This window comes from Rosa chinensis, chromosome 6 (genome assembly GCF_002994745.2).
Source record: "Rosa chinensis cultivar Old Blush chromosome 6, RchiOBHm-V2, whole genome shotgun sequence".
NCBI classification, from domain to species: Eukaryota; Viridiplantae; Streptophyta; class Magnoliopsida; order Rosales; family Rosaceae; genus Rosa; species Rosa chinensis.
This window is the reverse complement of record NC_037093.1, coordinates 59,856,907-59,881,109: the sequence shown is the minus strand read 5'-3', so window position 1 is coordinate 59,881,109 and position 24,203 is coordinate 59,856,907. Positions and strand designations below refer to the sequence as shown.

Sequence of the window (24,203 nt, the reverse complement as noted above, 5' to 3'; positions counted from 1 at the left end):
GTGATCATGGACGCTGTGGATGAGATGGCGGCAAGACTGGCGGTATCTCTAGGTTCGGCTAATGGACGAAGACCGGTGGATTTGAGGCCACCGCGAGGCAAGGGTTTGCGGAGATCGCAAACTTACTTGGTTGGCAAGCTTATGACTATTAGGGCGTTCAACAAAAGGTCTTTCATAGGGATGTTCAGAAGGGCCTGGAGACTTAATGGCAGGTACATGGTGCAGAAGTATGATAACAGGTTCCTGTTCATTTTGTTGGACCTGTCGGATATGAACAGAATTCTCCGTGGCAGCCCCTAGGGCTTTAACAGTGTGTGGATCCTAGAGGGAGCCTAGAGGGGGGTGAATAGGCTCACAACCAATTTTTTCGTTCAAAAACTTTCTCAGGGATTGCAACAGGGTGATCAATCCTGAGAGCTGATATTGAACAGAATGTATTGAACAATCAAACAAACCAACTAAAGCATTAAAGAACACAGATTTTTGTTAATGCAGTAAACACCCTATCGAGGGAGAAACATCTGCGTGGTCTTTACTCTTGAAAGACCAAAACCAAATCACTAAAGAAAAACAAATTACAAGTTTACAACACAGGGATTGAACTGGACGCGGCAATCCTTTCTAGACTGACTCACTAGGCTGTGGTAATAACTCCTTGCTAATTGTTTATACAAGTGATACACTTTGAAATCCCAACTATGAAACAAGCTATGAACGCAGCAAGTCCTTGGAGATTTCACCTTTGATGTTTGCAATACCCAACTGAACTCATGGGATACAAGAAATGAATATGCATGAATGGTTTTGTGTTTTTCAAATTGTTTTCAACATGGAACAAGACATTTTTGAAAAGCAGAAAACCAAAGAGATAAACTCTTGATAAACAAAGGGACTGAAACACAAAAGTATTTTCAATCGCCGAATAGGAACAGAGAACCCATATATATAGAGTATCAAGAGGAAGGTAGGTTCACTAAAAAAAAAAACCCCTTAATCTCAATTGGAGTAGGTAAACCCATACCCATAATTTCAGATTGCCCATGTAAACCCATGCTCCTAATTTCAATTGGGAATACCAATTCAAGAACCCAAAACACTCAAGCTCCATAATCAAAACTGACACTAGAAGGGAACCCATGAAAAACCCATGGTTTTGTGAAAGAGATGCCATGCATGAGCTTACCGGAGCCAAGATGAAGATGGGTCTTCTTTTGATCTTCAAGATTTTAGCTTGATCTTGGACAAGACAGCAATATGAGATGGGATTGGGAACCACGACAACAAGGCAGCAAACTGAGATGAGGTTGCAAGTTGTAATTGAACTATATTCTTCAAAGATGGTCTTTGGCTTTCGAGAGCAAGGCAGCCACACAAAAGAAACAATTGCAATTAAACAATTATGCTAAGATGGGGAAGCTGACAGCAAAACTGATCTTCTAGTCTTCACATGGGTCTTTGACAGCAAGACAACAAAGTCAACTACAACAAATGTATTTAAACATGTATGGGCTTGGGCTGCAACCTTGGGCTTCTTAAGGAGTAGAGATTTGTGAAGAAGGAATGCCAACACTATACTAACACAGTGCGCTGGTGGTTCTGGCGCCATATGATGGGGTTAGGCAGATTGGGGCTGTGCCATTGAACTCTTTGGCTTTCTGGGTGAAGATCAAGGGCCTTCCTCCGGCGTTCCATTCTGATCGGTGCCTCCGTAGGCTGGGGTGTGCACTAGGGCATTTCCTGCGAAGGACAAGACAGAGTGCAACGCGGGTCACATTCGGATTAGAGTGGAAGTTGATATGTTGCAATCAGTGGTATTTCGCTGTTGCTTCACGGTGGAGGATGGGCTAGATGTTTATCTGGAATTCATCTTTGAAAATATGTATGGGCGGTGCAGCGATTGTGGCAGGCTCACCCATGTGGGATTGCCGTGTTCAAGCCCACCTCTGGATGAGGCTCTAAGGGAAGCGGTGCCTCCAACCTGTAAAAATTTGGATCAGGTTATGGCCAGAGCGGATGACAAACCGGTAGCTGGACCTTCATTGGTGTTCGAAGCGCAAGGAGGTGGGGAGGGAATTGGCGGTTTGAATCGTTTCATGCCAGCCTCGACTCCTAAGGCTAGAGTGTGGAGGGCTCTTATACCTCTTCCTTCTAGGGAGGGTACCTCTGGCACTAAATATGTAGTTGAGGATGATGGTCATGGGGGTCATTTGACAGTGGAAACGGAGAGGGAAGGAGAGGCTAGTGCAGCTGGCTTAGAAATCAGTGGGGATGGCCAGAACCAGAACCTCCATATGGGGAGTTGGTGTTGGTTACGAAGACTTCAGTTACTGGGCCGAGACGGAAACGAATGGAGGATGATGGAGTTTCGCCAAAGAAGCCACGACTTAGTCTTACGATTGGTATAACCAATTTGGATAATGTAACAAGGGGATCAGTTGCTGTGAATTCTTCACAGGAGAGCAAGAAGAAGCGTGGCCGTCCTCGAGGTGCTAAGAATAAAGTGGAAGTTGATTGCAAGGTGGTGAAAACCTCACCTATGAAGAAAAGTAAGAATTCGAAGAAGACAGAGAAACTGGTGAATGGGCTACCAGAGTTTACTTTACCAGTTGAGAAGGGTACACCTAAAGCCTCCAAGGGTAAGGAGGTAGTAGTGGCTTGATCAGTTTTTAGTTGCAGTTTAGAATAATGTCTATGCTAGTGGAAACTTCTCTAGAAGTCTTTGTAGAAGTATCTAGCTATCTCGTACCATAATGGCGAGCTTGGCATAGTAAGATTGGGTAGAATAGTTTTTGCCGACGAGGCAAGTTGATTTTGTTAGTATAGACTACTAGGAGCTTATATTGTTTATTGGGAGTAGTATTTTTGTACTATTCTTTATTAATTTATGATCTCTTATTTTCAAAATAAAAATAAAAATTAGAACTTATATCTTTCCTTTTTCAGAATATAAGACCAGTAAATAGTTGACTAAAGGAACCTACCATAGTACCATGAATGACAGTGTAGTATGAGTGTATGACATATTGTATTTACTTGGAAAATGAAAAACTAGTTAGTCTGGTGGTGTCAGGTTACTCTTGTTACTTGGAGCTTCCACTCTAAGGTTGCATTATATATGTTAGAATAATCTAAGATTTTTTCAGGTATTTCTTTCATGACTCATGAAGTTGTTCAGGTGGGTCATTAATGTTTTACGCTTTATAATTAATGGATTGACATCCCTTATTTGAAAAAAAGAAAGAAAAAAAGACGCTGTTTAGATTTATATCTGACGTATAAAATAATAAACTAAATCTAAAACTCTCTCATCATTCTTTACAGTTGAATTCAAATCCAAGAATTGTTAAACACAATTTTTACACTGTTAAACACAATTGAGTAAAAATAATTGTATTTTCAAGCTCCATTTAAAATGTGAACTAAACTATTGATTTGGATTGTATTCTGATTTATGAGATAACTTGAAGTTTTTTTTTTTTTTTTGGGTAGAAGGGGGGTCACAAACTCAGAAAGGAAAGCAAAAACAAAAAAAAAACTAATAAATATATCTTGGACAAATACATAAAAAAAAAATTAAAATTTAAAAATTTTTTAAAAAAACTTAACTTTGACCAAACCCCACCTCAGTTCAAGTTAGGTATGATTCTCAGTTTTGGCTAAAAACTGAACCGAATAAAACCGAATCCACCCTACCACCCATGGGTTACTTCAGCGCCATGGCGCCTGGTACTTGAACATTGGCTCGGGGAGTCGGGGTAGAGAAAATGCCCCGATGGAGGCTAATCTGTTGAAATTGGGCCTCAGTCAGGGCATATGAGTCAGCCCGTCTAAATAAGCCAGACCCACCAACCCCGCTCGCAAATGAACCCAGATCTGTCTCATCAAACACCTGGTGGATTCATCGGGCATGCTTTTTTCATTACGTTTCATTGCAAACAAGGAGATGCTTGAAACATGAAACTTGAACAGTTGAACGATGCTTCTCAAGCTAATCGACTTTACATCTCTATTTTAAAAGGGACAAACAAGCTCTATTTATCTCCAGCTAAGTAGTTAGTTTCACAACCGGCCATTGTGGTTTGACATGCATGTTGTTTATTCCAATGGTCGACTCGCTTGGATTTTACTGCATAATATGTTCTGATAGCCGGTACGTACTCTAGAAAGAGTGGTCGAATTGTATATTTTCAACACTTTACCATTAAGCTCCAGGAGTTCAAAGATTTTCAATGATGTACGTATATGTTTTTTATTCTCAATTATTTCTGACCGGCCAGTTCCCTGGAATATCATCAAACGTACATCTTGCCTGAGGAACTATTGTACGTCTTCATTTTTAGAATATAAGACCAGTAAATTGTTGACTAAAGGAACCTACCATGAATGAATGCAGCAAGCATATTGTATTTAATTGGAAAATGAAAAACTAGCTAGCCTCTTAGTGCCTTAGTCTTCTCTGGCCAGACTAGCTTGCATCAGCTTTGCACCTCTAACTCTGTAATGGCCATGTACGTTTCTTCCTCTAATTTGCTTGATATTATAATTCTTTAGCTTCTTTTCGTTTTTATCTCTTGCAAGTTGCAACAGATACTCTTACACCTTCAGACACATTGAGAGATGGTCAAATCCTGGTTTCAGCTGGTGGAGTTTTTGAGCTGGGCTTGTTCAATGAAAGCTTTTCAGGCTATCACTATCTGGGAATTTGGTTGAGAGCCGATGCAAGCAAGGTTGTCTGGGTTGATCGCGATAATCCTATATTGGATTCATCAGGAATGCTTCAAATCCTGTCTGGAAATTTGGTTCTCGCTGACCGTCGACAAGTACAATTGATAGTCAACTCAGGGAGCCTTGCCAGAGTCACAGCTAACACAAGTGCAACACTTCTTGACACCGGTAACTTTGTCCTTAAGGAAACAGATACAGGTACTAAAATATGGCAAAGTTTTGATATACCGACTGATACTTATCTTCCTGGGATGGAACTTGGGTTCTTTGGCCTAAACATCGGGTAAGCTTTCACATTCTTATCTCTTGGGCAAGCCCCCAAAACCCAGACCTTGGCCTCTTCACTTTAAGGATTGATAGGAACAACACCACAAAGCTTTTGGTTAGGCGAAAAGATGGAGCAAAAATGGAAATTGGTTTCTGGAATGGAAATGGCATCAGGTTTATTTTTGAGAACTCGTCTGCTGGGAATATGTACGATTTTAGCTTCCAGTCCAATGCAAATGAAGCGGTTTACACTTTTACTACCAGTAAGACTTATGACCTTGTGTGGTTTGTGATGAGTTACATGGGAAACCTGAAGCAGTATTTTATGGTAGATGGGAAGATCTCTTCTTTGAATCATGCTTTGTGTGAGGATTCGGCTGGTGGTAATACTGGGACATGCTTTAGTTCAATACCTTCTAACTGTGGCAATGGTGATAGCTTTTTTCAGATGAATGGTTTGCTGCCATCTACATTTAATAGCACTGGTTCCGTAAATATGGCGATTACTGATTGTGAAACTTTCTGCAAGAACAATTGTTCTTGTACAGCATTTGCTTCAGTTCAGAATGGTCCAACCAGGATGTCAACTATACTATGGCAATTGCTGCTACTTGATGCAATTAGTACTTTCTTAAATTTTTTACTAGTATACATGAGACTAGAATAAAAGTATCAATGATTTTCCCATGATTTCCCTTATAAAAAGCAGTCTTTGTCTGGTTTGCTTGATTTAACCGGAAGAACAAACTCGACAAGAAGCCATAATCAATTCTGATCGAGGTAGATTATTCCTTTCTTCAACAATCCATCATGATGAAGTTAGAGGTTCAAATAACGAATTAGGCATACACAAGGATCAAGAATTGCCCTGTTTTAGCTTTTCCACCATAAATATGGCAACAAACTACTTTGCAGAGGCTAATAAACTTGGAGAGGGTGCGTGGATATGGGCCTGTCTATAAGGCAAGCATCACTTCCCTGCTTTACATCTGATAATCAGATTTTCATTTTGCATTTTGCATATATTGCATTTTGTATTTTGCAATTTGCAGTGCCAAGGTCTTCTTAACCTTCAACTTTTGTATATCCTGTGGATTTAACCAGGGTATGTTGCTAGTAGAAGGACAGGAAATTGCAGTGAAACGGTTGTCAAAAATTTCCAGGCGAGGGTCCAAAGAGTTCCAAAACGAAGTCTCGGTCATTTGTAAGCTTCAACACAGGAATTTGGTTAGGCTTCTGGGATGCTGCATTGAAGCAGAAGAAAGCATACTGATTTATGAGTACATGCCCAACAAAAGTCTTGATTCCTTCATTTTTGGTTTGTCCATGATCTTTCAAGCTCATGCTCTATGTTTCCTATTTTTGTACTTTCTTTTCTGGTTTCATTATCTAGCTATGTTCACATGTTTAATGAATAGAGTACAGACTCAACCAAACAGGTACTTTCGGATTGGAGAAGGCGTATTAACATTATTGAAGGTATTGCACAAGGTCTTCTATACCTTCACAAATACTCTAGATTAAGGATCATTCACCGCGATTTAAAGACCAGCAATATTCTGCTGGACAGTGACATGAACCCAAAAATTTCTGATTTTGGAATGGCAAGAATTTTCAGGGACAATGACATCAGAGGAAAAACAAACTGGGTTGTTGGTACATTGTAAGTAAACATAGAGAAAAATGTACACTTCTTGAGAAGTACATGCTCATTTCTTTTGGTTTCTTAATTTTTAACATAGCATTATTTTATCTGTTGTTCACTTCGTAATGCCTATTAACCTCTGATTGCTAACGGTTACATGTCTCCTGAGTATGCAATGGGCGGCCTCTTTTCTGAAAAATCCGATGTCTTTAGCTTTGGGGTGATCTTATTAGAGATCATAAGTGGTGAGAAGAACATTGCATTCTTTGAGGCTGATCACACCCTGAACTTACTCAGCAAAGTAGGAAACCTTGAACCTATCCGGTCACTTTTCACATCTGCACATGTATCTGTAGTTAATATTTTTGAACTCGGATTATTTTAAGCTTGGCATTTGTTGAAAAAAGGAAGCAGCATGGAGTTAATGGATCCGACACTGTGTGCTTCTTGTTCGAGCAGTGAAGTTATCAGATGCATACAGATGGGTCTTCTGTGCGTGCAAGAAAGAGCTATGGATCGACCAACCATGTTGGATGTTGTTTCTCTTCTAAGCAATCAATCATTTGCTCTGCCTCTTCCTAAAGAACCTGCATTTTTGAGGCAGTTAAGTTCGACTGATGCAGATTCATCTTCAAGTATGCAAAGATACTACTCTCAAAATGACATAACTATTTCAGAAGAACATGGCAGGTAGCATGTTAGAATTCACCAGGCTTTGCAATTAACAATATTTCTGGCCTTGTAAACTTTCATTTTTCTTGTATCAAAGTTGTAATGTAATGTAATGTAAATGGAAACACACATTTTCACCCAAATATGTATACCTATGTATCTTTGACAGGAAGTAAATTTCAGTTGCACTTCTGTTTTTGCAGCACCAGAGAGTAATTGATCAATAACTAGATCAATAAATCTATATTTAGAAGCATAGCGGGCTTAGTGCAATAGATGTTTGCATGTGTGCCACCTGTGCTGTGGGCTGTGGTTTAACTGTTTGCCCAGTGGACACTTGCATTTTGAACTCCGATATTTTACCATCTCTGATCTCTGGGCATTTCATCAAACACTTTCCCACATTTTTGTTGGAGAGGAAAGATCTCACATTGGAAAAGTGATAAATAAAATATAACTTATAAGTGGGTGGATCTCACCCAATTATACCGAGGCCTTTTGTAATTAAAACCCAACACCTATCGGGTGGTTAAGTTGGGACAGTATTGGTACAATGGTGGGCCACGGGACACGCTTGTCGCTGTTTAACATGGTATCAGAGCGGGTCTCTCTCCAATTGCTTCGTCATCATGGACCTGGATATGGGTTCATTCATTAATTGATTCACCAATCTCCTCTCCAATCATGGACCTAGTTTGGGTTCATTAAATTGGCTATTGGAAGTTTCCGATTGGATTATTGTCAAGTGTCCGATGTGGGCCTTGAACCTTGAATTGTTATGTGATTGGTCAAGTCTCTAATGTGGGACTTGTGACCCGATTTCCAATGTGGAATCGGGTTTGTCAATTAATTCCACGTGCATACCTAGAGCTAGGTTGCACGTGAGGGGGCGTGTTGGAGAGGAAAGATCCCACATTGGAAAAGTGATAAATAAAATATAACTTATAAGTGAGTGGATCTCACCCAATTGTACCGAGGCCTTTTGTGATTAAAACCCAACACCTATCGGGTGGTTAAGTTGGGATAGTATCGGTACAATGGTGGGCCACGGGCCACGCTTGTCGCTGTTTAACAATTTTGATCCTATGCCTTATTATATGAGTGTGGGTGTGGACCCAGATGCTGAACCCAGAACCTCTTATGAGCATGACCACAAAAGTTTAAACAAAGTTTTCTCAATCACAGGTTGGGTTTCAGAACTGGCATCTGTTTTCACATCTGGGCTCTTTTTCATTTTAGAAGGTACAAACCCCCAGCTTATAAGTTTCCCTATTGAATATTGAATGTCAATTTTACTTCTATTTATTTCTATGGAAGTGGTTGGCTTCACAGTTCACAATCTTTGTGATTACTTAATGTATTCGTATAGTTGACTTTTTTCGATTTACTGCATAGGTTCAGATAGCAATCTAGAAAGGGTGATCAAATTATTTATTCCTGAAACATTAAGATACTTAACCTCTCTCCAGGAGTTTACATCATCGTTGAACATTGAATGATGATATTTTATAACGCTATCAATTTTCATTACCCAGAAAATCATCAGATATCTGGCTTGAGGACCAAGAAATGGGCTAAGTGTTCAACTTAAGATTTTATTTCGGAATAATAACCCTGTAAATATTTGACTAATGAACCATGCAAGGAAAAAATATTGCATTTACTTGGAATATACTAAACTAGCTAGCTAGCTAGTAAGCTTGGTCTTCATCTGGACCACTCTAGCTTGAATTAGTTCATCTGCTTTGCATCTTCTCTGACTCTGCAATGGCCATGGTTCTTCTTGTTATTGTCTTGATATCATTTCTTAGCTTCTTTTCATTTTCATCTCTTGCAACAGACACACTTACACCTTCAGACACATTAAGAGACAGTCAAACCCTGGTTTCAGCTGGTGGAGTTTTCGTGCTTGGCTTTTTCAATGAAAGCTCTTCAGGTTATTACTATCTGGGAATTTGGTTCAAAGCTGATGCAAACAAGGTTGTCTGGGTTGACCGCGAAAATCCCATAATGGATTCATCTGGCCTGCTTCAAATCCGGTCTGGGAATTTGGTTCTCACAGACCGTCGACAAGTGCTACTGATAGTCAACTCAGGAAATCTTACCACCACTACAACTAATACAAGTGCAACACTTCTTGATACTGGAAACTTGGTCCTCAAGGAAGCAGTTACAGGTACTACTATATGGCAGAGTTTTGATATACCAACTGATACTTATCTTCCTGGGATGAAGATTGGGTTATTTAACCTAAACACAACCCAGCAGACCTTTCATATTCTTGTTTCTTGGGCAAGCCCTCAAAATCCAACTCGTGGCCTATTTACCTTAAGCATTGATGCCAACGATCACACAAGGATTTCGGTTTGGCGTGGAGATGGAGCTAAGATGAATATCGGTTTCTGGGAAGGAAATGGCTTAAGGTTTATTTTTGAGAACTCAACTGAGAATATGTACAATTTTAGCTTCCAGTCCAATCAATCTGAAGCCTTCTACACTTTTAGCACACCGAAGAACTACGACCTCATGTGGTTTGTGATGGCTTCCACAGGAACGCTGGACCAGTATTTTATGTTGGATGGGAAGATTTCTAATGTGAGTCATGCTTTGTGTGAAGATTCAAATGGTGGAAATACTGGGAGGTGCTTGACTTCGCTACCAACTATGTGTGATGATGGTAAATTTTCTGAGATGAATGGTTTACTACCATCTAACACTAGTACTGATTCCATCATTGTATGGACTGCTGATTGTGAAACGCTGTGCAAAAACAATTGTTCTTGTACTGCATATACTTCACTTCACAATGGACAAGCAGGATGCCAACTTTATTATGGGACCAGACAAAATCTATCTAAGATCATAGAGAAGGGTGCGGGGGTTATTTACATCCGCAGTGGTGCTTCAACTGGTAAGTCTAAAATTCTGAACTCATGTAGTTAGTTGTGTCCACACACACACAGGGCCCTTCTGTAAGGGAATCCCATTGTGATCACTCACGGATCAATCCTGCATTGTGGTCTAACGACTTGAAATTTTCATTTTTTAAGTCTTCCTGTTCGATCATCCTAGTGGGCTCTACATGCAATCCCTATGTGATCAACTTAATTGGGGGTCCCTTTACAGAAGTTTTATGTTTACACACACGCATATATGGTCTGGCTCTAAGCAGATAATGCACTTTGTGGACCAAACAGAAATCTCTGGTATGGCTTGAGGAAGAGGTTTTGGTTGTAAAAATAGTATCAAACTGAACACCCCCTCTCCAAGCCAAACGGAAGGGTTGCATTTGTGAAATGAAACCATGTACATATTCCATCAATAGCTTATGAACATTCTGACATCAAGACAATAAGTTAAATTGTTTTTGACAGAATGGTTCTCTATATATTTTAACATAGTATACTTGTGGTTTGCAGTAACAATGAAAAATAGCTTGTTATATAAAGTACAGTCTTTTACAATGTAGAGTACAAAACTATGAATTAATTAAGTACAATGATCGATTCAATATAGAAAGTCAGTTAATTTGAATTCTTATCCTGGTACATAGTTTAATCTTGTTGATTATCAGAAGGGTTAGGTGGTTTGAAATTCTTTGGTTTGCTTGCTTGACTTTCTGATGTGTGTTTTGATACAATATATTTGGGGAGACTATACCTATATATTTTCAACAAATGTTAAATGATTGTCTCCGTGCAATAGCGTATAGGTTCTGTTGTGGAATCTCGATCAATATTATAAAAGCAGTTGGTATTAACTATAATGTGCTGACATATAATAAGTTTATGAGAAGATTGCATACTGGGTCAATACTCAAGCTGTACATGTTTACTTACCTACTACTGGAACCGTTCCCATTCTTCCCCCTTTCTTATTGACATTGTAGAATAATAGGGATGTATATTTTTCTACAAATATAATAAGCAAAATTTCCTAGCTACTTATGATTAATACCAAACCTTCCTTCAAACTCAAACATGCTCCTCTGTCATCAGTAAGTAAAATAGTGTTTTATCTTTTTGCAATTAGATGCATTTATATTTTTTTCAGTGTTGTGGTAGCTTTATGATTAGTAAAATACTTATTTTTATTATATGTAATGTCAACTAACTACTTCAAATATGATAAATAGCTGATTGGAAAAAAATAGTGGTAGCTTTATCTTAGTAACATTTGCATCTGAATAATAGGCAGCTGAAAAGATATAATGTTGTTGTAAATGGAGATTCTAGTAATCAAGCTGCTTTTGCTTTGATTCCTGAAAGTTGGTAACTATTTTAATGAGATTGTCTCATTCCTGATTCCATTTCAATCGTACTCTTTCGCATTGTGATTCCAGATACAAAAGCAAAAACCAATCTACTTATCAAATGCAAACATTCTAATGAAATTAATTTGGCAAGTTATGTGACTACAATTTGAACTAATTGATCATGAAGATCTTATTTGACAAAAATAAGATTCAAATTGGCAATCTGACAATATACCATGCTTTCCTATGGATTGTTGGGGAAATCTTTACACTATTTCATCAGAGTTAGTTCTAGTTGTAGACAACAAGAAATGCTATTTAAACTTATGAACATTGTCTTCATTCTCCAGATGATAAGAAGTGGAAGCTCTGGTTGTCTATCGCAGTTCCTTTGGCTTCCCTCTTGATTTCTATTTCAATCTCCTTCTTCTGGTATATGCGTTGCAGAAGGAAACATAAAGGTTTGAGTTTAGTTGTTTTTAAGTCCAATCTTTGCTTACGTAATTGTTTAAACTAAAACAGAGGAGTGCTATCTGTTGCAGTAATCCTACAATCCAGTGGGGCTGTATATCTGCTGTATTGCGAGGGCATGTAAATAGTGCACACAGCAATATTTTGTAGTACACATGCATCACAAATGTTATTTTTTTTATTATTATTTTCCTAATTTAGAAGCAACGTTTTCCATTTATTGTTACCACTTACCAGAAGATCATGTAACCAGACGAGAATCTGATCAAGCAAGGTTATTCCAAATGTGCTCCAATGATGCATCACCAATACAGCTTGATGAAGTTAGAAGTGCAAATAACATGGAATTAGGCAGACGGAAGGACCAAGATCTACCCTTCTTTAGTTTTTCTGCAATAAAGACTGCAACAGATTACTTCGCAGAGGCTAATAAACTTGGGGAAGGTGGATATGGGCCTGTATATAAGGTAAGGCTTCAGTTCCCTGCTTTACATTGCTGACAATCGCAGACTTCGTTGGGCATTGCCACGATCTTCTTAATTATTTAACCTTCAAAATTTGTATGGAAACTGCAGGGTAAGTTGCTTCAAGAAGGACAGGAAATTGCAGTGAAAAGGCTTTCCAAAATTTCCAGGCAAGGGTTGGAGGAGTTCAAAAATGAAGTCTCGGTAATTTGTAAGCTCCAACACAGGAATTTGGTTAGGCTTTTGGGATGTTGCATTGAAGCAGAAGAAAGCATACTGATATATGAGTTCATGCCCAACAGTAGTCTGGATTCCTTCATCTTTGGTTTGTCCATGATCTACCAAGCTTTTAATCAGTTTTTCCAATTATCAGTCAATTACTGTTAACATTTTTTCTTAGTTTTATTAATTTTTGCTAACATAGTGAGATGAACTGGGTGCAGATTCAACCAAACATGTACTTTTGGACTGGGAGAGTCGCATGAGCATTATTGAAGGGATTGCTCAAGGTCTTCTGTATCTTCACAAATACTCAAGATTAAGGATCATCCACCGTGATTTAAAGACGAGCAATATTCTACTTGACTGTGACATGAACCCAAAAATTTCTGATTTTGGCATGGCAAGAATTGTTGGCGACGATGACATAAGGGGGCAAACAAAACGGGTTGTTGGTACAATGTAAGTTATGCTCTGCAACATGTACCTCTTCACATGGGTGATTTCATACAATCATATGGTTTATCTTTTCACAATAAAGCCAGATGTTCTATGTTCACTGATCACATTGCTAACTACATTTCTGATAAAGTTGGTACTTTTTTTATTAGTGGATCATCCCACCTCATTCACAGGTGTGACTAGCAAATAGGCACATAGCACTGCTTTTTCTAAAATTCAGTTTCTAATGAACTTTACATGCTGATTTTTAGTGGTTACATGTCTCCCGAATATGCCATGGACGGACTCTTTTCTGAAAAATCAGATGTGTTCAGCTTTGGGGTGATCATTTTAGAGATCATAAGCGGAAAGAAGAACATTGCCTTTTTTGATGTTGATCAGTCTCAAAACCTACTTGGCAGGGTAAGCAGCAACTTCATTCACTTTTTATAGCTTTGCATACTTTTGTTGCTAAGATTTAGAATTCGGGGTTGTTTTAGGCTTGGAATTTGTGGAAAGACAGCAATGGAATGGGATTGATGGATTCAGCACTGCATGCCTCTTGTTCAAGCAATGAAGTTATGAGATACATTCAGATCGGTCTTCTATGCGTTCAAGAAAGAGCCATTGATCGACCAAACATGTCGGATGTTATATTTATGCTGAGCAATGAATCAATTGCTCTGCCTTATCCCAAAGAACCTGCATTTTTAAGTCAGTTCAGCTCAGACGCAGATTCATCTTCAAGCAGGCAAAGATATTACTCTAAAAATGATATGACCATGTCAGAAGTAGATGCCAGGTAAAAGATTGTCCAGTGTCTACTTGTTTTACTTGTATGAAAGTTGTAATATAAAGCAACTGAAAATGCACATTTGATTCTTTTTGTACAAATATTTTTTTTCGAAGGTTAGACAGGTGGTCATGTATTTAGCAATCTGATTAAGCCTCTGTTGTGGTAGCATCAAAATAGTTTTATTTGATTTTTTATTTTTTTTGGAAGTTTGAACAGATAAAATATGAAAGCAGAAGGTTTTAGTTAAAATAAATAACTAACCAAAAGTTATTTTAGTTGTCTATTCTGAAATCTTTACAATTGACTCTAAATATTCTTCATCTGAACTAATCTTGAATATATTCTACGAAAATCTAGTATATGTCCATTGTATGGCTTCAGAAGTGATTTGAGATTAGTGAAATCTCGTGCAGATTTAAGATGATACTTGAGACAAGCGTTTCTTCTTACGCTGCATGTTGTCACTGCTATGAATGAAGAAGAGTCTATACCCTTTGTCCCTGGAGCAGAATCTACTTTGATTAGGCCAAGGGTTATCTAATAAATAGCTTTCTTTCACTATGCTGAAACTCATCGAATGAAAAATCTACTAAATTTTCTGGCTCACCGTCTATATACATTTTGTGAATAGAGCATAACTGTGCATTATAAACCTCCTTGGTTCTTAAATTTCAAAATAAAAAGGAAAGAAAAGAAAAAAAAAAAAAAAAAGGAGAAGGAAGAGATTTAAATGGTCTTAGCCCTTAAAGCCCCAGCCCACTTTAGCCTAGTCCACTTTACCCTCTTTAGCCCAGTCAACTCGTGCTTCTCATTTGCACTTTTCTGCTACTGCAGAACTGCCTCTTGTTCTTGTTTTTGCTCTGACATAAGTTTTAGTTAATCTGGTTCTTGTTATTTATTACATTCTCCTGGGGAACTAGAGGTAAGCTTCATTCTGGGTTCTTCTGGAAAGATTTTCCTGTATTAAAAATCAGACATTGACTCTAAATTTCAATTTCCTTTTTATAACACTATATATCAATCTCTACCTTCGAGGGTTTGAATTCAGTTGAGATTTGGTATCTGGGTAGCGGTCCATTTGGGATTTGCTTTGTTGACTTGAGCTTGGTGTAATTGCGTTGGCTGCTTCTGCTTTCCTTTTCTTCCAGCTATATGTATCATATTTTATGTACAAATTTCCGTCAAATGTATATTAAAAATTGCGGCAAACTGATCAGCGAGGGATCGCATTCTCACACAACTGGCTTGAGGATTACCCATGTGTTTGTTGCATAACATGCATCTCACATTTCTTCGATGTTTCCTGTTTTGTCTTTTTTTTATTTTTAAACCTGTGCATAACACAGGTAGTCAAGCTAAAGATGATGCTTAATTACCAGGCAGCATGAGTTCACATAGTGTTTTAGTTATATATTTTTATTCTTAATATTGATTTCTCTGGAAGATGATATATCTGACTTGAGAACTAACAAATGGGGCCAACTTATATGAATAAATAACCAGCAAGTAGTTGGCTAATGACCCTGCTTCAGGCTAAAATATTGTGTGTGAAAATAAAATTTTAGATAGCTGAGACCTTTAGCCTGATCTATTGTCACCTTTTAGCTTTGCAAGGCAATGGCAAGCATGAGAATTACCGAAACCAAAGAGTTTTTTCCTCTTATATTGTGCTTGATATCGTTCTTCAGTAGCTTCTTTTCATTTTCGTCTCATGCAACAGATACACTTACATCCGAAGGCACACTAAGAAACAATGAAACCCTGGTATCAAATGGTGGGATTTTCGAGCTTGGCTTCTTCAGCACTGAAAGCTTTTCAGACTATCACTATCTGGGGATATGGTTGAGAGCTGATGCAAACAAGGTTGTCTGGGTTGACCGTGAAAATCCCATTTTGGGTTCATCTGGCTTGCTTCAAATTTGGTCTGGGAATTTGGTTCTCACGGACAGGCGACAAGTGCAATTGATAGTCAATTCTGGATATGTTGCCACTGCCACAACTAACACAAGTGCAACACTTCTTGACACTGGAAATTTGGTCCTTAAGGAAGCAGATACGGGTACTATTATATGGCAGAGTTTTGATATTCCAAGCGATACGTATCTTCCTGGTATGAAACTTGGGTTGTTTGGCCTAAACAGTACAAACAAGCCAGGCTTTCACATGCTTGTTTCTTGGGTAAGCCCCGAAGACCCTGCTCGTGGCCTCTTCACCTTAACTGTTGATGGCACCAACTTAACAAAGCTTAAAGTTTGGCGAGGAGATGGAGCAAAAATGGATATTGCTTTTTGGGACGGACATGGGTTACAGTTTGTTTTTGAGAACTCAACAGGGAATAATAACTACAACTTTAGTTACCAGTCCAATAAATATGAGGCCTATTACACTTTTAGCAGCAGTCAGAAGTATGATCTCATGTGGTTTGTATTGGCTTCCACTGGAAACCTTGAACAGTATGTTATGTTGGACAAGAAGATTTCTTCTGTGAGTCATACTTTGTGTGAGGATGGTGGGATGTGCTTGACTTCAGTACCCTCTAAGTGTGATGATGGTGGTACTTTTCTTGAGATGAATGGTTCTTTGCCATCTACATATAATAGTGGTTCCATCAATACGAGGGCCAGTGATTGTGAAATTTTATGCAAGAACAATTGTTCTTGTACCGCATTTGCTTCAGTTCAGAATGAAGAAACTGGATGTCAACTTTATTATGGGAGTAAACGTGAATTATTGAAGATTATAGAGAAGGGTCCAGGGATTATTTACATCCGTGGTGGCACTCCAAGTGGTAAGTCTAAATTTAAGTAATTGAAAAAGTAAAAGCTAAATATAGTACAAGTAAATAGTTAAAAAAGTATCTTTTAAATGTTGAGTAGCCTTTTTCTAGTAAAGTACTTTTTGGCATTTGTATGGTTTTCGTAAAAACTAGTTGGAAAAAACAAAACAAACAAACTGTTATATTGTGATAAGAACATGTAATTTTTTAAACTTACAGGTGAAATGCTTGTCTCTACTTTGCAGATGGTAAGAAGTGGAAGCTGTGGTTGGCTATTGCAGTTCCTTTGGCTTTCCTCTTGGCTCTTATTCCAATCTCCTTGTCATGCTATTTGTGTCGACGTAAAGGTTTGAGTTTGGTTGTTATTAGGTTGAATACATTGCTATTTGTGATTGTTAGAATTAAATTGGGGAGAGTGCAGATGTCTGCTCTCTTACAGTAACAGTGCCGGTATGTTTATAATTCTGCACTGCTGGATGGTTATTCTTACACTAGTTCAAGTAATACGTGAGAAAACTTGCTTCTTGTAAATCAACATTCTTTCTTACATAATAACACCAACCTTATCTATATAAGCATTTCATGAGAGTGGATTACTAGAGAGAAATATTAACCACTTCTTTTCCTAAGTTTACTGATTCAGAAGAGAACCTTGTTTAATTGTTTTAACCAGAAGATCAGGTAACCAGGTGGAAAGCCTATTGTGATCAAGTAAGATTATTCCAAATGGGCTCCAATTTTGCATCAACAGTTCCCCATGATGAAGTTGGAGGAGGTGCAGATAACATTGAAATAGGCAGACTGAAGGATCAAGAATTGCCCTTATTTAGTTTTTCTACCATAAAGACTGCAACAGATAACTTTGCAGATACTAATAAACTGGGGGAAGGTGGATTTGGGCCTGTCTATAAGGCAAGGCATCAGTTTCATACTTTACAGTTTACATTGTCGATAGAACTTTAATGGAATGTTCTCTTGCCAAATGTCTAGCATAGTATGTTGTCGCACCTAATCTGACACTACATATTCAAACAAGAGTTCACATGATGATTAGTTCAGATTTACACAACAGATGATGCTAGACTATCTTCTTGAGAACATTTATCCACAATTTTATTTGGTACTGCCAATAATTTCTTAACCCTCAACATGCATGTATTATATACATGGAAACTGCAGGGCAAGTTGCTAGTAGGACAGGAAATTGCAGTCAAAAGGCTGTCCAAAATTTCCCGGCAAGGATTGAGGGAGTTCAAAAATGAAGTCTCAGTAATTTGCAAGCTCCAGCACAGGAATTTGGTTCAGCTTTTGGGGTGCTGCATTGAAGCAGAAGAGAGTATACTAATTTATGAGTACATGCCCAACAAAAGTCTGGATTGCTTCATTTTTGGTTCGTGCATGATCTTTCAAGCTCTATACATTATCTTTTGTTGCCTATCTTCTTGTTATCTTCTTTTTTATTTTCGCCATCTGTGTTCACATGTAGAGATGAATTAATTGGGTACAGATTCAACCAACCGGGCACTTATGGATTGGAGGAGGTGTATTGGCATCATTGAAGGGATTGCTCAAGGTCTTCTCTATCTTCATAAATACTCAAGATTAAGGATTATTCACCGTGATTTAAAGACCAGCAATATACTGTTGGACAGTGAGATGAACCCGAAAATTTCTGATTTTGGCATGGCTAGAATTTTTGGGGACAACGACAGTAAAGGAAAAACGAATCGGGTTGTTGGTACATTGTGAGTCATCTTCACACTTCAATTCTTGTTTCCTTTATAACAATATTATTTGTATCACATGTCTGAACCGTTTTCATATGTGGTCGCGTGACCAAATATTGCACACAGTATCACTCTTTCAAAAAATTCAGTTTCTAATGCAATTTAGCTTCTGTTTCAGTGGTTACATGTCTCCTGAGTACGCCATGGATGGCCTGTTTTCTGAAAAATCAGATGTCTTTAGCTTTGGGGTGATCATATTAGAGATCATAAGTTGCAAGAAGAACGTTGCCTTCTTTGAGACTGATCATTCTTTGAACTTACTTGGAAAAGTAAGCAGCTTCAATAACTCCCAAACTTCCTATATCTTCCTATATGTTTACATGTATTTGCTGATTTTGAAATTTTTGTTATTTTAGGTTTGGTATTTGTGGAAAGAAGGCAATGGCATGGACTTGATTGATTCTACTCTCTGCGATTCTTGTTCAAGCAGTGAAGTTATGAGATGCATACAAATGGGTCTTTTGTGCGTCCAAGAAAGAGCTATGGATCGACCAAATATGTCAGATGTTGTTTCAATGCTAAGCAATGAATCAATTGCTCTGCCTGTTCCTAAAGAACCTGCATTTTTGAATCAGCTAAATTCTGCTAATACAGATATATCTTCAAGTAAGCAAAGATGTAGCTGTAACAATGATCTAACAGTTTCCTCAGAACATGCCAGGTAGTCGATTGGTATTTCGTATACTTTGCCGGTGATAATACTGCTGAAGTTGTAATGTTGTAGAGTTTGTTTTAGTTGTATCGAAGCTGTTACACAATGAAATGAAATCCACATTTTACCCTTCTAGGCCAGTCCATCATTTTTGTTCTTGTAGTTTATTTTGGCAGTATGTCCATTACTTCTACTTTCATCTTCAAAAGGTAACAAATTTGAGAATTGAATGGTTTAGGCTTTAGACTATCTGTTGAAATTAAGATCAAAATGGGGTGGCACCGAGTCTCTGTTTCCAAAAAGGTCATCCAAGTTCACTCAAGAACAGTTTCAAAGCTTCTGTCATACATCGGTTATGATTTTTCACCGGTAGATTAAGTTTTTCAAATAATCCAGCAACGAAAGAACATGGAATATGTCATACACAAATACGGTAAGATTTGTGATCCTAAACACTGAATCCTAGCTATATACTCACTGCCGACAACGTCTTCCACAATCTTAAAACATGAAACAGGTTTTTCCTTGTATTCGTAACTTGTAAGCTGTAGCGTACTTATTTGCGGATGTGGTTACTAGCCGTGCTTGTTAGGGTGGAAAACCGTGAGAAAAAATTAGGGCTGTCACTCAGTCGGTTCGAATTGGTTATAGGTATTACCAACTTCAAAACTAAAGCTTTCGGTTTCAAAACTGAGCTATCAATTACCAACCAAAATTTTCGGTTTTTAATTATATCTACCAAATTCGGTATTTCGGTTTTCGATATTACCAACTTTAGAACAACTAATCCTTTATAATATAAATTAGAATAAACATTTGAATTTTATAGTCATAAACTTTGTATTCATCTACTAATTATAGTTTTTTTTTGCATATATGACATCAAGTTTTAGCAATTTGCAATAAAACTAGGTTATTTAATCATCTTTGACTAGGTTACTTAAAATACATGTATTATTAATATAGTATATGTAGTAATGTTCATACCATTATAAAAGTTTTTATGTTTATTTCTTAATATACATGTATATGTATTGAAAACTGTAGTATATAAATATAATATTTAGATAATCGGTAAATTCGGTATTTACCAAAACCAAACCAACTTTTTCGGTAATTTTCTATTTCGGTTTTATCGGTCTCGATTACCAAAAAGTCGGTTTACCAAACCTAAAACATCGGTTGGTATTCGGTTGGTTTGAGTAATTACCAAACCAAGTTGCAGCCCTAGAAAAAATCAAAGAGGTGGACATTAGAGGAGTCTAAGAGAGAATAATGTAAAAGATATTGGAGGACTAAAAAGTAAAAGAAAAGAGCAGACTTTTATCATTGTGTGTGATGACCTCACACTCATCCTTGTTCTACCTCACGTGCATGCAACCTAACACGCATTACGTAGACCCTGAAATATTCGTTTTATCTTTTTCCTTTTTTTTTGGGCGTACTTCTTGATTGTTATTCGTAGTTAAAGAAATTCGATTTCTAATTGCTCACTTTTTGAAATTATGATTTATCAGGCACGTATGTGTATGGCTTCCATTGTTTGTCCTATACAAAGAAAAGTTATTCTACATGGATTTTGGAAGGTTCAAAGTGTGGAGCTTAATTTCATTTCGTACGATATGATTAACATGTTTGTCTTTGTTCTCAGAGGCGGGTTTTCTTATTACTCTCACCATTTTATTTGCTAGTTTTAATATTTTGACAATTTTCTTTAAATTTTTAATATTTAGTTAATTTATGATTGTCTAACATGATTTAAGTTCAAAAGGCTCAAAACCTTTATCTTTGGTTCGAAAAGTAGAGTTCTTTATCATCTTTATTACATGTTAGCTATACGCAATTAAATAAAATATGCATTTATGAAAAATTAAATTAAGATTTTCTTATTCCTATTTTTTTTTTTTTGATTTGTCAATCACACGGTGTCCTCAAAAGCTTCCTAAACCCAGAGACTAATCCGTGCTCGGGGGATTTTGTCAGAACGCTTCCTCCCCCTGGCCACCAAGAATATATTGAGATTTAACTCCAATAAGCGTCGGCGGGATTCAAACCCGGGTGTGGGGGTTCCACACCTGGAGACTCTTACCAACTCGACCACCTGTGGTGGTTTCTTATTCCTATTTTTTGATTGATGTAGAATGGATGGCAGCTAGGATTGAATAGCAACTTGATCGTGAAAAGGGTAAAATCGATACGTTGTAAATTTGGCGTTCAATATCAGACTGCTAATTATTATACATTTTCGACAAGGGAATGAAGCTACTCGTCGCTTTGCTACCATATATGGGTTTTTTTGGGCTTCTAAGGTCGTTTTGGGCCTAAAAACTGTATTTCACTATTTTTCTAGGTATTTAGGTTTTCTAGTTCATTTTAGATTTGTTTTGATTTAATCCGTGGACTTTTAAGCTTGATTCTTAGTGGCCCTAGGTCTTTTATTTTTTTTTATTTTTGGTATTTAATTAAGCAAACTTAAACCAGTGCAGACTCATTTTTTATATTATTATCAATCAAATTAAGAATTTTATCATATTCTTTTGTGGACTCCAAAATTCTTTATTTTAGGATTTTATAGCTTATAAACCTCATTACCTTCTGACTGCGTTATTGATTATGATAATAGGCATAACCACATAGATACAAACTAAGGTCAGGTACCTATATACAGAAACCCTAATTATGTATTTACATTTACATATAAATCAACTTTTGAGTTAAAATTGTTTACAATCGATCTTGTCGTATTTGAAAAAGGTTAAAAAGAGAAAGTGAAAAGAGTTATACGTTGGGCTAGCTTAGCTTGGTCATGGTCTTGCATGGAAGCATTTCCCAATGAGAGAATCGAATCAGTCCCCTCCCTTTCTTTTTGCTTTTTCACAGTTTGCTACAGCCTTCTTTACCACTCCCCAATAAAAACATATGCCTAGTAATCTTGAATAGTAAATTCAAAACCAAGATTTGTGAGCAAGGATGAGTAGTAGTACTACTACTAAGGGGAAAAGGAACAATGTGACAGTGAAAAAGCTAGGGATATCAGTAGCAGTAGTAGTACTGGGCATGGTGATGAGAAAAAAGAAAAAGGAAAGATTAAAAAGATGGTCAAAATTTGAACCTCGAAGACTCACTCCTCTATTCTGTCATCATCAGCTTCGACTATCTTTATCGAAACTCTACCAATTAATCTCTCTTTCTTTCTTTGATTTTGAGCCTTCACGTCTCTCAATTGATTTGGCATCACAGATTAATAATAATGTGGACGTTCTTTGAAGCTCTTTATAACCATGCAACAGCTTTTCTGTTTGGTTTTGGCAACGGCTACATATCTTCTTCTTTTTCTAAATTACTAAACCAGCTGACATGCACGAGTGTGAGAAACTGAGATAGCTTGTTTTATGAACTATTTTGTTTGTAAGATTTTGATGAATATGAGTGCCAGAGATTGAGGTAGAGTAATTTAATATGCTGATTAGAGTAATTATTGGACGTTCTAGAATGAATTATAATAGAGGAGGATGCATGTAGATATTGTGGTGATTGAGCAAAGTATGTCTATTGATATACTGATTAAAGTGATTGTTGGAAGTTCTAGGATGAATCTTATAATAAGCGATGCATGTGGCCGTGTTTCATATTCAAAGCTTCAAGATGGCTTAAGAGGGAAGGTTGGGAAGCCAATCGCCATGGGGACCAATGGACAATATAGTACCATTCATGGTTAATTTTGTTCTCTTTTATCAAGAGTTAAATGGTTCCTTTTTTCGATTATGGCTTGATTTTCTACATGTAGATTTATCCAATTAATTAATAATAAATAAGTATATAAGAGAAACGAAAATCATAAATGATACTCGCTAGATCAAAATAAATCATACAAACAAAGCAAAAAAAAAAAACAAATAAATATCATACTACGTGAAAGTTGATGTGTTATATCACGTACATTTCACAGTATAACACAATTAACATAATAATAAATCAACCGTCAAATGGTGTTCAACTAATTTATAGTCCGACCTCTACCTAATATGAAAGAATTTAATAGGATTATTTAAGTCGGAGAACCAATTCACAACCCTATCCAAAACCAGTGCTGTTCAATATATGAATAAATATAGGTGAAGGGGTTGCCATATATAATTTCCCTCCAAGTTCATAAACTAAGAACGGTCTTTGAATTTTGATTTGGCAAATGAAACTAATGAATCATGGCTTCATCTAGCATAAAAACCCTTTTGACTTGGGAGGAAAAAAAATCTAGTTCCAAGTACAAAGAAGGAATATTCAAAAAAATTTGAAAAGCCACAACCATTTTTCCTTGTATAGTGACACCGTTAAGATGTGGGGTTCTCAAATTACAGAAAGCAGACCTGACCACTCCTTAGTTATAAACTTTGAGATAAGAATAAGAGCAATGGGGTCACTGAATTCTCTCCCTAAGGTTTTTCTTTGATGAGTGAAGAATATTCATATTGTCTGATAGAAAACAGTGAATTTTGTTCCTGCTTATCCAATCCTGCGGACTCAACAAATTTAAAAAAAAAAACCCACAAAGAAAGTTTTGCTAATGCAAATATATTATAAGGTCCGAAATATGCGACGGTCAAAAGAATTTTCTGAGGTTATTTCAATAATTAAAGAACAATTAGCTGTATGGATATGCTGAGTTTAGAGGTTACAAAGCATGCTATATTTGCTTTTTGTGGGGACTAGGCCACAATGTATATTAATTTAACAAAGTCAAATCAGTATGATTTTACTTGCTACTTAATTTCAAATTGCATGAAAATTAAGGAAACATGTTTTTTGTTTTTGTTTTTCTTACTTGAATTGTGATCATCCGTCGACCAGAAGAGAATTGTGACCATCCGTATCATGCTTTTGGATACGTGGAGCTATGTAATGAGAATTTCATAATTATATATATGAGGAAAGTTACATACGTACCGATCGATCATATTATTTATTTAATTGGTATCAGTACATACATCGGGAAATATGCTAGCATTCGACGGCAAACTTCTTTTCCTTTGTAT

General features: G+C 37.1%; 3 protein-coding genes across 5 annotated transcripts; all 3 read left to right on the top strand.

Annotated features, from left to right (window-relative positions):
• The first annotated feature begins 5,131 nt into the window (after positions 1-5,131).
• LOC112171700 (G-type lectin S-receptor-like serine/threonine-protein kinase SD1-1) lies at positions 5,132-5,659 on the top strand. The gene has a single exon (XM_024308843.1). It carries the CDS (start codon positions 5,132-5,134, stop codon positions 5,657-5,659), a length of 528 nt encoding a protein of 175 aa, XP_024164611.1.
• Positions 5,660-8,536: 2,877 nt separating this feature from the next.
• On the top strand, positions 8,537-14,163 carry LOC112171699 (G-type lectin S-receptor-like serine/threonine-protein kinase At1g11330). 3 transcript variants are annotated; one of them, XM_040509500.1, is made up of 8 exons: positions 8,537-8,551; positions 9,150-10,220; positions 11,915-12,025; positions 12,273-12,502; positions 12,611-12,824; positions 12,943-13,180; positions 13,432-13,582; positions 13,660-14,163. In XM_040509500.1, the coding sequence occupies exons 2-8, from the start codon at positions 9,320-9,322 to the stop codon at positions 13,963-13,965; spliced, it is 2,151 nt and encodes a 716-aa protein (XP_040365434.1). In that variant the 5' UTR covers positions 8,537-8,551; positions 9,150-9,319; the 3' UTR covers positions 13,966-14,163. The 3 variants fall into 3 exon arrangements, with proteins under 3 accessions (XP_040365434.1, XP_040365433.1, XP_040365435.1); XM_040509501.1 differs by lacking the exon at positions 8,537-8,551 and having other exon boundaries at positions 9,345-9,485; positions 9,578-10,220; XM_040509499.1 differs by lacking the exon at positions 8,537-8,551 and having other exon boundaries at positions 9,027-10,220.
• Positions 14,164-14,721: 558 nt separating this feature from the next.
• On the top strand, positions 14,722-19,303 carry LOC121048762 (G-type lectin S-receptor-like serine/threonine-protein kinase At1g11410). Its single transcript, XM_040509800.1, has 8 exons — positions 14,722-14,877; positions 15,676-16,743; positions 16,977-17,078; positions 17,405-17,643; positions 17,911-18,121; positions 18,239-18,476; positions 18,637-18,787; positions 18,875-19,303. Exons 2-8 carry the CDS (start codon positions 16,068-16,070, stop codon positions 19,181-19,183), a joined length of 1,926 nt encoding a protein of 641 aa, XP_040365734.1. The 5' UTR covers positions 14,722-14,877; positions 15,676-16,067; the 3' UTR covers positions 19,184-19,303.
• Positions 19,304-24,203: the final 4,900 nt, after the last annotated feature.